At 35.5% G+C, this 15731-nt stretch overlaps 1 protein-coding gene across 1 annotated transcript; it reads right to left on the reverse strand.

Moving 5' to 3' along the window:
* Window positions 1–10347: 10347 nt before the first annotated feature.
* LOC101954481 (olfactory receptor 4F3/4F16/4F29) lies at window positions 10348–11298 on the reverse strand. Its single transcript, XM_005337156.3, has one exon. The coding sequence runs from the start codon at window positions 11284–11286 to the stop codon at window positions 10348–10350; it is 939 nt and encodes a 312-aa protein (XP_005337213.2). The 5' UTR covers window positions 11287–11298.
* Between the last annotated feature and the right edge of the window lie 4433 nt (window positions 11299–15731).

The raw sequence follows: 15731 nt of genomic DNA on the forward strand, positions 1-15731 counted from the left end.
TACAAAGATATTCTAGTAAAAATTGAGACAACTTGAAAATGGACTGTATGTGAGATGACATTAGTTATTTGTTATGTGTTTTGTTAGACAAGAGTTATGATTCAAAAATATTTACCACATGCTTCTCAGGGCATTTTTATTCAAGATATAAAAAGAACTCAGAAATTTGACACCAAAAAAACAAATAATCCAATTAATAAAAGAGCAAAAGAACTAAACAGATACCCTTCAAAAGAAAAAATACGATTGACCAACAAATATGTGAAAAAAAGTACATCTCTAGCAATCAGGGAAATTCAAATCCAAATTACACTGATTTCATCTCACTCCAATCAGAATGGCAATTGTCAAGAATACAAATAATAGTTAAGTGTCAGTGATGATAGGGGAAAAAAATACACTGATACATTGTTGGTGGAACTACAGATGAGTGTAACCACTCTGGAAAGCAGTAGGGAATTTTCTCAAAATCTAGGAATAGAGCCACCATATGACTCAGCTAACCCACTACTCAATAATATATGCACAAAATCCAAAATCAGCATAGTATAGTGACACAGTCATGTCAATTTTTATAACAGCACAATTCACAGTAGCCAAGCTATGGAACCAACCAAGGTGCCCTTCAACAGATGAATGGAAGATGCATAAAATGTGGTGTGTGTGTGTATGTACGTATGTGTGCTAGAAAAAAAGAAGAGAAAGTTTGGTGTTTGCTGGTGAATTGATGGAATGGGAAACTATCATGCTAAGTGAAATAAAGTAGACACAGAAAGTCAAAGGTGTAATATTTTCTCTGACTTGTGGAAGCTAGTCCAAAATAAGGATGAAAAAGAAAAGAGAGAAAGGGAAAAGGTGGGGAGGGATTCCATCAAAATAGAAGACATAAGAGTGGACTAGACAAAGAAGATTGAAGGGAATGGAGGAAAGGGAAGGAGGAAGGAAAGGAGAAAGGACAGGATAGAAAAGAACCGTGGAATTAATCTGACCTATCTTTCCTATGCACATATCCCACAGTGAATCTCACCATCGTGTATATCCACAAGACACTAACCAAAAAAGAAAAAAAGTAAATAGCAGAAAAATCTGTAGAGTAGAGGGAAGGGAACAGGGAGAAGGAAGAGGGGAGGCAAAGGAGAAATACTGGGGACAAAATTTGAACAAATTATATTGAATGTATTTTTAATTATGTCAAAATGAATCCTAATGTTCTGTGTAACTAAAAACAATTAATAAAAATGAAAAAAAGTCTGAGAGAAAAAAGTATTTGTAATTCCAAGAGTTTTGAAGGAAACATTCACAATAAATTAGTAGTCAAGTAATTACATGAAATAACAAAATAATTTGAAGCCTGAAGAAAAGATTGGGAAGCTCTATTTGCATGTACATGAAATGTCCCAGAGTGACCCTAGCATAAACTAGGGACTTTGGGAGATAATGGAGTGTCAATATAGATCCACTCTGGTGCGGAATATTGGTAATGGGGGAGGTCATGCATACAGGCGTGGGTATGTGGGAAATCTCTGCCTTCTGTTCCATTGTTTGTAAATCTAAAATTGCTCTTTAACATGTCTTCTCTCTGGGCATGGTGGTGCACGCCTGTAATCCCAGCAACTTGGGAAGGCTTCAAAGTCAGCCTCAGCAATTTAGTGAGACCCTATCTCAAAATAAAAAATAAAAAAAGGAGGGATGTGGCTTAGTGTTAAATGTCCCTGGAAACTTGAAGCTCAGAAATGAGGCAAGATTTTCACCCCTTACTATCTTTTTCTACCATGTCCTCAAAGTCCTGGCAAATACCATTAGATAAGGAATTAAAACATATAGGAATTGAGAAATAAAATGGTCTCTGTTCATAGAAATGAAAGAATAACATGATCCTCTCTGCAGAACATCTGATAATTTATGATAAGAAAGAAACTCAGTTTAAAAAATCTACCAACAAAAACCTCTGGAATTAATAAGTGGTTTCAAAAAACGCTAATATTAAAAAGTCAATCAATTACTTTTCTATTCACAAGTAATGAACAAGTAGAATTTGGAATTAAAAACACAATACCATTTTCATTCCAAAAATTGAATTACTGGGTTGCTGATGTAGTTCAGTGACCAAGCAGTTGTAGGGCATGTGAAAGGTCATGTGTTTGATCTTTAGCACTACACCTAAAAAATAACAACAACAACAACAAAAACCTTAGTTATAGATCTAATAAAATATATGCAAGATCTGTATAAGGAAAAGACAAAACTCTGATGAAAGAAATCAAAGAATAGCTAAATAAATGGAGAGATATTCTGTGGTCATGGATAATAAAACTTCATATTGTCGCGACCCCTCGCCGGCAAGGGAAAACACGACACAGGATTCTTCTTTCAGCAGTTTATTCAGGCCTTTACTCAGACGTGACTGCAAGCTTCTCTCTCCTACCCATGCCTCCCAGCCTTAATAAAGCACCCCAAGCCCCAGTGCAAAGATGCCACGTGGATCTTTCTCATAGGGTGTTATCTCATAACGCGCCAACTCTCCCTAATAAGGAGTTGTTTATTACTGACCACAGCAGCAACCAGCGCCATATTGTAATGGCGGCTACGGTCCGCAGAAACGGCTCACCACATCATATTGCCAAGATGTCAGTTCTTCCAACTTCATCTATAGATTTAAGATAAACTGACTTGAAATCCAAGTCAGTTACTTTGTGGATATCAAGTATACATGGAGGGTCAAATGACCCCAAATTGCCAACAACCAGTGAATATTGCCTAATCAGAAGAAACAAAGTTGAAAGGTTGCCATTACCTGATTTCAGAATTTACTATAAAGCCATAGTAATCAAGACAATGTGGTCTTTGCAAAAGAATACAAAAATAGACCAAAGGAACACAATATGCCTATTTCTGAAAAAATAGATCCATGTAAATATAATCAACTGATATTCTAAAGAAGAACAAAGACAATACAAAAAGATAATCTTTTCAGCAAATTGCATTAGAACAATTCAACTTACACAGGAGAAAATAAATCTAGACACAGACCTTACATTCACAAAAGATAATTCAAAATGGATCACAAACCTAAGTTATAAACATGAGACTATAAATTAAACTTTCAGAAGGTAAAATAAAAGAAAACCTAGTTGTCTTTAGTTGTGGAATTACTTTTAAAATGCAACACCAAAGACATAATTAAGGAAATAAATTATTAAAAACCTAAAAAAACAAAAATTTATGCCAGATGTAATGGTGCATGCCTATAATTCTGAGATTTGGCAGGCTGAGGCAGGAGGATCAGCCTTAGTAACTTATCAAGACCCTAAGCAACTTTACAGAGACTTTGTCTCAGAAAATAAAAAGGGCAGGTGAGATTGCTCAATGGTTAAGCACTCCTTTGTTCAATCCTCAGTACTACTACTACTACTACTACTACTACTACTAATAATAATAATAATAAATAGGCTGCAAATTGGTGCAGCCATTATGGAAAGCAGTATGGGGACTTCTTGGAAAATTGGGAATGGAACCACCATTTGACTCAGCTATTCTTCTCCTCGGGCTAGACCCAAAGGTCTTAAAAACAGCATACTACAGGGACATAGCCACATAAATGTTTATAGCAGCACAATTATTAACAGCTAAACTCTGGAACCAAAGTATATGTCCTTCAGTATATGAATGCATTAAAAAATGTAGCATATATACACAATGAAATATTATTCAGCAATAAAAGAGAATAAAATCATGACATTTGCTGGTAAATGGATGGCACTGGAGAGGATAATGCTAAGTGCAGTTAGAAAATACCCAAAACAACAAATGCCAAATGTTTTCTTTGATATAAGGAGGCTGATTCATAGTAGAATAGGGAGAGGGAGCATGGGAGGATTAGATGAACTCTAGATAGGGCAGAGGGGTTGGAGGGGAAGGGAATGGGCATGGCGTTATAAATGATGGTGGAATGTGATGATCATTATTATCCAAAGCACAGGTATGAAGACACAAATTGGTGTGAATATACTTTGTATACAACCTGAGATATGAAAAATTGTGCTCTATATGTGCAATAAGAATTTTAATGCATTTTGCAGTCATACATAAATAAAATAAATAAATGAAAAAATAATAATAAATGTAAAAATAAATAAATAAAATTTTGCTCTGCAAAATATACTGTGAAGAGAATGAAAAGCCATAGACTCAAAGAAACTGTTTGCAAAAGAATCATGTGGTAATGGGCTGTCATCCAAAATGTACAAATAACTCTTAATACTCAACAGTACAAAAATAAGCAGATCTGTAAAATGAGCTAAAGACCTTAACTAACATCCCACCAAACATGGCAAAAAAAAAGAGAAAATGCTCCATAGCATATGTCATCAGGGAAATGAAAATTACAAAATGTGATACCACACAGCTATTAGAATGGCCATAATAAAAACACTAACATCACCAAATGCTGGAGAGGATGTGGAGCCACAGGAACTCTCATTCATTACTGGTGAGAACTCAAATGATACAAACTCATTGCAGAGAGTTTGGCAGTTTTTTTGCAAAACTAAATCCATTCTTACCATGCAATTGAGCAATTACACTCCACATAATTACCAAAGGAGTTGAAATGGGTCTATAGAAAAATCTGCATATAGATGTTTATAGCAGGTTTATTCATGATTTCCAAAACTTGGATGTAACCAAGATATCCTTCAGTAGGTGAAGGAATAAATAAACTGTGGTACATTAAGACAATGGGATACGATGCAGCATAAAAATAAATGAACTATCAAGACATTAAAATTTATGGAGGTTCCAGCAGAGGCGGGGAGTGGGGGCATGTGGAGGAAGCTTAAGTGCATATATCAAATCAGATAATCTAACCAGAAAATGGAGACAGTAAAAGGATCAGAGGTTTCCAAGGGTTGAGGAGAGGGGGAATAAATATACAATATAGAATTTTAGAGTGGCCAAACTACCATACAGTAATGTAATAAATCATGTTATTTTTTTATGTTATTGGACATTTGTCCAACTCCATAGAATATATTTAATTGCCTTTACAATGGGATTATGTGGGACCTGGAAGAGATAATTAGGTCCTTGGGCATCAGCCTTATGAATGGATTAAAGCCATCATTATGGGAGTGGGTTATTTACTGTAGGAAAGAGTGAGTTATAAAAGGGGGGAGTTTGACCCATTTTTCTCTCATATGTGCATGCTTTCTTGACATGTGATACTGCCTACCATGTGGGTTGGCAAGAAGGCCCACATCAGATTCAATCCTTCAATCTTGACCTTCCTCCCCTCCAGAACCATGAGCCCAATAAACATCTTTGTGTTGGGAGTCTTCTAACTTCTTTCTTCTAGTTATTTATAAAATATGTATCACATTTTTCTAAGTTATAGTTTCTCTACTGTACCATAAACCATTCAAAATTATACTTCCCAATTTACTGTATTTTGGAATCTGTTATCCAACTTTCTTCTATCCCTTTCCCTTTTCTAGTTCCTTGTGTTGCATCACTATGTTGCTTATATGAAATCCTTTTTTAATATAGGCACTTATTTCTATAAAGTTCTCTCTTATTAATATTACTTTTGTTGTATCTTATACATTTTAGAATGTTTTGTTTCCATTTTCATTTGTTTTGAGAGGTTTATAGATTACCCTTTTGATCTCTTTGATAACACAATGTACCTTCACAATATGTTGTTGAATCTCCCAATTTGGACAATTTATGAATCTTATTTTTTTGGTTGATTTGTATGTTTATTCCTCTGTGGTTGGAAATGATACATGCTATGATTTTTTAAATTTGATGATGATTGTTTGTGGTCTAATATGTGATCTGTTCTAGATAATATTCTATATGTTGATGAAAAGAATGTGTACTCTCCAACTGTTATGAAATATTGTGTAAATGTTGGTTAGGTCCATTAGATCTACAGTATAGTTTAATATTTATTTGTTTATTTTTTAATATGGATGATCTTTCCATTCGTGATCTCTCCAATTACATTTATAAAATTCCACAATTCTTTTATATAACAAAGAGTTTTCTAAGTGTTCAAAGGATGAGATAGGAAGGCAGAAACTAAAGAAGGGAGGGGAAAAAGAAAGGAAAACCAAGTACTTAGTTATTATGGCAATTTGCTAGGTAGTTTGAATAAAGAACATAAACAAATTCAAAATGGGAAAAGGAGTAATACACTAATTTCCAACTCTAAATAATTAAATGCACTGCTTGGCATCTTTTCAGGTTTAAGTCTATTGGAATTAGTGGATTAAAGGTGAAAATCGGCTTTGATTTGAAACATTTTACATTATAATTACATGTTCACATGGCATGAAATGCCTTCTCACACTTAGATGGCAACCTCCTATGCAAATTTCCTACTTTCACCAGCTTTACTAAAGTACAATGGAGAAAGAAATATTTTTTTTAATTTTTGAAATCTAAAAGTAAGGAAACCTGATTTTCATCTTAAATTTATTATGTAACACCTCTATTTTTGACTATGATCATGTATAAAATGAATAGGTTGAAAAAAATGATATGTATTCAAGGTGTATGATGGGATGTTTTGATAGAAGTATTTATATAAGGAGATTATTACCATAGTCAAGCTAGTTACCATATCCATCACCCCACATAGTTACCTTTATTGTTGGTTGGAATAAATGAGATCTACCCAATTACACATTTTTTCAAGGAAACAATACATCACTATTAACCATAGTCACCATTCTGAATGTTTGGGAGCCAGGACATATTTATCTTCCTCCTCAACTTTCAATACCAAGCTCAGCTTTCTCCTCTGAGACTTCTAAGCAGAATTGTTCATCTGCTCCTTTATGCTTACACCTCATTATAGATTTACACATTTATGGGTGCATAGATAGATACAGGGATACAGGAATATGCATTGTATATGGCATTTATATATTGTATTGTAGCAATTTGTTTCCTACCCTTCTTCTTCACTAGGCGGCGATATCCCTGGAATAATTGTGTATTTTTCATCTTCTTATTTCCATCCCCAACTGGCACACAACAAGTCATTCTGAGTCCTATTTTAATTTCTGTAGGCATTGATTATTGCACTAATCCTCATGTTTTGATTACAATTCAACCTTCTGCATCCACTGTCCCTTGAGAGAGAAAATGGGCTAACCAGAGGCTCCATCTAGGCTATCCTCTGGCAGTCAATTCCAGCTGTGAACCAGAAACTCATGAAAATTGACTCATTCTCTGCCACTGATGAGTACACTAATATAAATTCTGATTCTATGAGAATGAGGGAACCCCATGAAGTGTCCACTTAGGCTTCAACCTTTTCTTCAAATGGTATGACACTATCATGGGCTAAGTGTCTCCAAGGAGTAGAGAGTGCACTATCTCCATAATGATGCATAATGATGTTTGGATAGGAGAAACCTATAAAGTTATTTTATTATATAAATTACTTCTAAACCTTACCCCTTTTGAATAATAAATACATGGATATTTTAATGATATATTAAAATGATAGAACCTAAATTTCAAATAGCATATTTTGGAGCCCAGCACAGAGACACATGCCTGTAATCTCAGCAACTTGAGAGGCTGGGGCAAGGGGATCACAGGTTTAAAGCCTGCTTTAGAGATTTAGTGGGTGCCTAAGCAACTTAGTGAGACTCTGTTTCAAAATAAATAAAATAAAATAAGATAAAAAGTTTTGGGAATGTGGCTCAGTGATTAAGTGCCCCTGGGTTCAATCCTTGGTACTTTCTCAACCCCCAAATCAAATAGCATATTGTATTGAGTTGATGTATATTTTATCTTTACCATTATCGGCTGTTAAGTAGAGGGAAAAATATTTAGATTTTAAAACTACAGGTTTAAAAGGGACCCATCATCCTGTGAGGTTGTATAATATGGTGATTTGGAAGCGGGATGCTGAAGCAGAGGCGGCCTAAATTTGTATCTTTGCTCTATCGCTTAGCAGCTGCATGTCCCTAAACTACTTGCTAAATATTTCTGTGCCTACTAGTTACCTAATCTGTGGAATAAAAATCAAAGTATTATCTAGCTGACTGCTGTTGGAATTAAATTAGTTAATGTGTGTAAGCAACCTAGGATATTTCCCTCCACATCATAAGTGTTCAATAAATGTTGTTGTTGGTTGTGTTGATGGTGGTTTTGGTGGTGGTGGTGTGAACATTGACAATGGTGGTGGTTGTGGTGTTTATGAGAACAATGAATGCACTTTAAATATCTTGTGAGAGTATCAATAGATTCGAAAAAGTCATGACTGTTTCAGTTAGGTTTGTAAATGAAAAACTAAAGGCAAGCAGAATGATGATAAAACTGATTTGAATTTTATTTGCAATGATTTCACATCTAAGTTCCTATTTCCATATAAAAAATAGAGAATCTTATAGCTTTTATTAGACTGATATCCAATGAGATCTATCAGGAATCATAGGAGAAACAGAAATATAAAAAGTTTACCAAAGGGAAGGGAAACAATAGCATATATATCCATCACTCAGAAGCTATTTTACCAAAAAAGAAATATTTCTCACTTGGTTAAGTTAAAATCTAAGCGTGTATTTGTCCTCATACAAATATAATTTACAAGTGAATTAACAATTTTTTAAAAGTCAAAAATAAGGTAAGAAAAAGTAATGAATTAACTTTAAAAGTAAAAGAATAAATTAACTTTCCAAAAGGAGTCTGAGACACGCCAATACTTTAACAGATGGATTCATTACAAGTACTTATGAAAAAATCACAAACCTTGCTGGTTGTGGTAAGATATACCTGTAATTTCAAGGACCTGGGAGGCTGAGGCAGGAGGATTATAAGTTCAAGGCCCTCACTAAGCAATTTAGGGAGACGCTGTCTCAAAATAAAAAATGAAAAGGGTTGCGGATATAGCTCTGTGGTAAAGCACTGCTGGGTTCAATCCCCAGCACCAAAAAAGAAAGAAAAGAAAAAAAAAATCACAAATCTTCAGAGAAATTGATACAATGTGACATTTTTCTAGATTCCTGATACTGTTGATGTTAGTATAATGTCACAGATATTAGGTTATAAAACAACAAATTAGTCTGTTAATAAATCAAAAATATTTTCTCTTTGCTTTATATTATCTTTAGGTCTCAAAATTTCTAAAGTGCTCTGGGTTTTCAGTCATGGAAACCATGATCCACTAACAGAAGCATACGAAGGCATGCAGTAACATAAATACCCCAATTTCTTGAATCCTTATATAAATAAACAGACAGATCTTCGTAGCAATGAGAAAAGTGATGGTGAATGCCCTTTAGAGGATTCATTCAGTAGAAAAGCATATGGACAGAGGAATACTGTTTAATTGTGGTTGTTTTTTGTAAGTGACATTAAAAATGTATTGATAAAGTATAATCATGTGGTTATGAAATAACCAGAACTTAGTCTCAGATATTTATTGTTGCACTGCAAAGAAATAAGAAACTGGAAATGACATATGATCATAAGAAACCAATGACAATTAAAAGAACAATGGCCTCATTTGTGTAACTTCTCCTTGGGGTGAGAAACAGAATGTCCATAGAAACTAGAGGAGCAGTCTGTTAGCAGAAAGCTCAGCAATTCAAATTGACAAGTGGGCTTAGATATATTTTTAATCTTTTAAATCTAACTGTGAGGAAACCTGATTTTCATCTTAAATTTATTATGTAACACCTCTATTCCTGACTATGATCATCTATAAAATGAATAGGTTAAAAAAATGATCTCTCCAATTACAGTTCTAAAATTCCACAATTCTTTGTCCAAAGGATGAGGTAGGAAGGCAGATACTGAAGAATGGAGGGAAGAGAAAAAGGGTAACCAAGTACTTAGTTATTATGTCAATTTGCTAGGTAGTTTGAATAAAGAACATAAACAAATTCAAAATGGGAAAAGGAGTAATACACTAATTTCCAACTCTAAATAATTAAATGCACTGCTTGGCATATTTTCAGGTTTAAGAATATTGGAAGTAGTAGATTAAAGGTGAAAATTGGCTTTGGTTTGAAATATTTTACATTATAATTACAAAGAGAATGAGCAGAAAGTGTCTCTTAGTTATGTTTAAAAATTATCAAAGAAAAATACTCACTGTGTTGTTATTCTGAATATTAAATGATTTATGTTATTAACCAGTGCTGGGTCTGTAGCATGGAAAGTCCATTACTAGATTCCCTGTCTCCTTACTTGGTGAGGGTACTGGAGATACACAAGAGCATGTTGACATACCTCAATGTAACCTAGTGCACTAGATCAAAAATTTCAATGACTTCATTTTTCCCATCGTCGTTGAGTGTAGAGTTGCATTTTGGTTTAGAGTGTTTAGGATATCTTCCTGTTACCCACGAGCTGATAGAAAAGTTTTCTCATTGCTGTCTTCATCTCCTTGTTCCTAAATGTATAGATCACTGGATTCAGAAAAGGAGTGAGAACTGCATCAAAGATAGCCAGAAATTTGTCCACATGCGATGAAGGGAAAGGCCAGGTGTAGAAGAAGATCAATGGTCCAAAGAATAAAATTACCACAGTGACATGAGCTGATAAAGTGGAGAGGGCCTTGGATAAACCACCTGAGGAGTGTTTTCGAACAGTAACCAGAATGAAGATGTAAGAAATGATCAGTATAAAGAAGGACCCCACAGAGATGAGTCCACTGTTGGCCGTTACCATGAACTCCAGTCTATCAGTCTTTGTGCAAGCAAGTCTAATGAGCTGAGGGAGATCACAGTAGAAGCTGTCCAGTACATTTGGGCCACAGAAGGGCAGGTCTACAACAAAAGCCAACTGGGCCACTGAGTGAATAAGGCCAAGAATCCAGGCAACAATCAAAATGATAATGCACATCCGTGGGCTCATGATGGTCAGATAGTGCAGAGGCTTACATATGGCCACATATCTATCAAAGGCCATGGCTATGAGCAACATCATTTCTGTGCCCCCAATAGCATGAATAAAGAAGATCTGAGCTATGCAACCCCCAAAAGAGATTGCTTTGTGTTTTCTAAAAAGGTCATAAATCATTTTGGGTGTCGCAATGGAGCAACCTCCCAGGTCAAGAAACGAGAGCTTGGCCAGCAGAAAGTACATGGGGGAGTGTAGGTTAGGGTCAGCAGTCACAGAGAACAAAATGAGGAGGTTTCCCATTAGACTTGCCAAGTATAACACAGAAGAAAAGAGGAAAAGTAGAAGCTGGATCTCCCACGAGTTGGAAAGTCCCAGGAACACAAACTCAGACACCACAGAGTGGTTGGCTCCATCCATTGTCTCAGAGAGCAGAACTGTCTCAAGCATTACCTGATAAAGGAAAGTAACAAAAACAAACAAACAAACAAAAAACAAGCTTTGTAGGGAATCACTGACTACATGAGTTTAAACTTCTAAGGAAGAAATATTGCCTGAGCTATTACAAACCCTTTTGCCATTCAACTATAACTGCAAAAATAAGCCACTGCTTCTAACTCCCAGACTCCCTAAAAATTTCCAGGTTTGAAAAAGAGATTAGGCCAAAGAAAAATGAATAAATAAATAAATAATAAAATTAGGAATCAGAAGATCATTGGAGGACTAGGGATTCTTGGAATAATTTGATGATGGAGGGAAAAGGGCATGGAAATGAACTCTGATTTTTCCCTCACAGTTTATTACTCCTGCTCATGGAATTCCCTAAACTTCAAGCAATTTTTCATGACCTTTGCTTTCCTTATGTCTTTACTCCTGTATGTAATACTATCACTCTCATTAATACTCCCTCATGTTTAGCTTCATGCTATTTCTCATATTCACTTTTTCCTCATGAGGAGAGGAGATAATATACAAACCCTAAAATTCCCCTTTGGTAGGTCAGTCCAGGGTTTAGAGGGATTACACAGCCTGGGCTGTGACATTATTCTGGTACAGTACAAGTTCAGAAAAGAGATTCATGATCTAGAATCTAAAGATGGATGGAGTAAAAACAGGATAGTAAACAAAATTACACAAGAATGATACTTGCAGATCAACATCCATGCCATATTAACTTTCCCTGGTTCCTGGAATGATAGAAAGAACGTCACACTTCACATCAGCAGAATGTGAACATGTCCCATCCCTGTCCTGAGGGAATTTGAGTACTCAGTCCTTTCTCCCATCCCTCCAAACTCAACTTACTTCCTGAACCCAGTTTCATCATCTGTAAAATAAAGGGGCTGAGGCAGGTAACATTAAGCAATCTTTTCAAGTGTTATGTTTTTATTATTTTATCATTCAGTGCTAATCTGCTCTGTAATGAAGCTCACCATAATATTGATATTCTCTTCACTGAACTGCCAATATATTTGCATCTTTTCCCTTGTTTGCAGTTGGGTGTATCTCATATTCCATAGAAGTCCCTCTCTTCAAATTAATCTCCCTCTTTTCTAATTCACTCTGTGACTTGATTATCAACATTGCAAATCTGCTGTATCTTTTAATTTGTAATTTATCACAATCATCAACAAATAATCAGCAAACATCTATTAGATGTCCATCATCCTCAGTGGACACTCTGAACTTCCTGAAGTATATTTAAGGCTTTTTCACTTTAGCTCATACATACAAAATGTAAAAATCAGTAAAAAGTCAACTATTTTAAAACATCAAATAAGGCCAGGCTTGGTGGTGCACACCTATAATTCCAGCAATTTGGGAGATTGAAGCAGGAGGATCTAAAGTTCAAAGAGTTCAGCAATTTATCAAAGTCCTGAGCAACTATAGAGACACTGTCTCAAAATAAAAAATAAAAAGTTGTGGAATGTAGCTCAGTGGCTGAGCACTGCTGGGTTCAATCTTTAGTAGGAAAAAAAGTCAAATAAATAATATGATCATATGATTTTTTGAAACAGAAAAGACACCCATGAATCAGGGTGATTAGGGGTGTCTTCAGAACAAAATCACAATCTGTGCTGCAGATTAAGTGATGGATCTATTCTAATTCAATATACAGCATCATAACTAAGCTTAAAGAATTAATAAATGAGTCCCCCAGTCTGGGGGAAGGGGATTATTACTTAAAGAGCTGCTTAATCATCCCCCAGTCTGCAGCAGTTGTTGGTGAGCTCTCTATGGAAATAACAGTGACCACCATGTGCAAAACACTATAATTACTCCTTTACAGACACGATCCTGTTTGACATCTATGAAAACCATGAAAATTGGTATTCTTGGCTCCTTTTTACAGGTAGAGAAATGAAGACCAAGGAGGAGAAGTAAGGTGCCAGGCCAGGAGTGAGTGGTAGAACTGATACTGATGCTCTCTCTGCTCTCATCCCACAAGTAGAGAAGACGGCTTTTTCTCTTGACTTCACAGTTGATTGCACACCAAGACCCTTTCTGGGTGCCCCATGTTCTACTCTCCTCAAGTGTTCACAGCATGTGGGTTTCTTAAGCCATTTCCAATGTATCTATAATATATTCTTTCTTTTTAAATGAACATGGTAGGAGAATGCAAATCCATAGAAAACATGCTGTGCTTTTAGACCCCAATGTCTTATTCCCCACAGAATCCTTTAGCTTTTCACAGAAGAGACTTAGTTCTTACCTTCTCTAGTGAATGGACAAAGAAGCAAAGGCATTCTGTCTCTATATCCTGTAGAATGGCATCTCCCTCTGTTGTAATTCATTTTGTGACTCAATTAACATACCATTGCAAATTTGCTGGATCATTTATTTTAATTTATCATGATAATTTGTACTTGACCAACAAACATTTGCTAGATGCCCATCATGCCCAGTGGACACTTTGAACTTACTGAAATATAAAATATTCCTTCCCTTAGGCTTTCACATTTTTAGCACAACTATAATATGTCTGTGTGTCAAAAATGAACTCCAGAACTAGTTCAAGTAGATTCTGTTCAAACTTCCAAGACTTTCTCCTTAATGTTTTTATTCCCTTTCTCTGACTTCAACCTTTAATTGATATGGATTTTTAAAAGACAGGAACGAAAGGTCAGTTTCTGTGTTCTTTTCCTTCTCATTTTATTGATGTTTGCTCATTAAGCTCTGCTAAAGCTGCTTCTCTTGTGCAGGTAATATTTAATTCATTTCTTTACAAAATAATACCATCACTAGAAACATCTATTTAATAATACTTGCCTTTGGGGACTTCAACACTGTACTCCAATATCCCTAAGCTATTTCTGTATTTGCCACCAAATTACTCATTTAAAGACCAATTGTGTAACTCTTTCCAAAACATAACCACAAATTCTCCTGGTCAGATCTAGCATTACTTTATGTACAAATATCTTTAAAAATGCTATTATTGTGGGAGATAGAACTAATTGGAACGCAGGGGAATACTGACCAAATGATTTAGCAGAGACGGGATCACCAACATGAGACTTGGGATCACCAATGTCTATCTAAGGTAATTGTCATCCAGAACCTGACAAGCCAATGGATAAGCCATAAGTGAGTCAAAAAGAGGGAGTGGAGGCAGAGATAAAAAAAGTTAGGATATAAAAATTAAAAACTATATAAATGATAAGGTAAACCTAAGTGGCATCATACTCTGAAACCTAAACCAGAGGTTTATGTTTGCATCTCTAGGGGTACTTGTTTTCAAGTACTTATAAAGAATACACAAAGGAACATATATTAAATTGGCTGCAAATTGGTGCAGCCAATATGGAAAGCAGTATGGGGATTTCTTGGAAAACTGGGAATGGAACCACCATTTGACCCAGCTATCCCTCTCCTCGGTCTATACCCAAAGGACTTAAAAACAGCATACTACATGGACATAGCCACATAAATGTTTATAGTAGCACAATTCACAATAGTTAAACTATGGAACCAAGCTAGATGTCGTTTAGTAGATGAATGGATTAAAAAATGTGTCATATATACACAATTAAATATTAGTCAGCAATAAAAGAGAATAAAATCATGGCATTTGCAGGTAAATGAATGGCATTGGAGAAGATAATGCTAAGTCAAGTTAGCCAATCCCAAAACAACAAATGCCAAATGTTTTCTCTGATATAAGGAGGCTGATTCATAGTAGGATAGGGAGAGGGAGCATGGGAGGATTAGATGAACTCTAGATAGGGCAGAGGGGTTGGAGGGGAAGGGAGTGGGCATGGAGTTATAAATGATGTTGGAATGTGGTGATCATTATTATCCAAAGCACAGGTATGAAGACACAAATTGGTGTGAATATATTTTGTATACAACCAGAGATATGAAAAATTGTGCTCTATTGGGCATGTGGAGGAAGCTTAAATGCATATATCAAAGTCAGAGAAACCAACCAGAAAATAGAGACAGTAAAAGGATCCGAGGTTAGCAAGGGTTGAATGGAGGGGGAATAAATATGCAACATAGAATTTTAGAGTGGTCAAACTACCATACAGTAAAGTAATAAATCATGTTATATGTTTTTATTATGTTATTTGACATTTGTCCAACTCCATAGAACGTATTTAATTGCCTTTACAATGGGATTATGTGAGACCTTGAAGAGATAATTAGGTCCTTGTGCATCAGCCTCATGAATGGATTAAAGCCATCATTTTGGGAATGGGTTAGTTATTGTAGGAATGAGTGAGTTATAAAAGGGGGGGAGTTTGACCCATTTATCTCTTATGTGCATGCTTTGTTGACATGTGATACTGTCTACCATGTGGGTTGGCAAGAAGACCCACATCAGATGCAATCCCTCATTCTTGACCTTCCTCCCCTCCAGA

Source organism: Ictidomys tridecemlineatus, chromosome 5 (genome assembly GCF_052094955.1).
Source record: "Ictidomys tridecemlineatus isolate mIctTri1 chromosome 5, mIctTri1.hap1, whole genome shotgun sequence".
Classification (NCBI taxonomy): Eukaryota; Metazoa; Chordata; class Mammalia; order Rodentia; family Sciuridae; genus Ictidomys; species Ictidomys tridecemlineatus.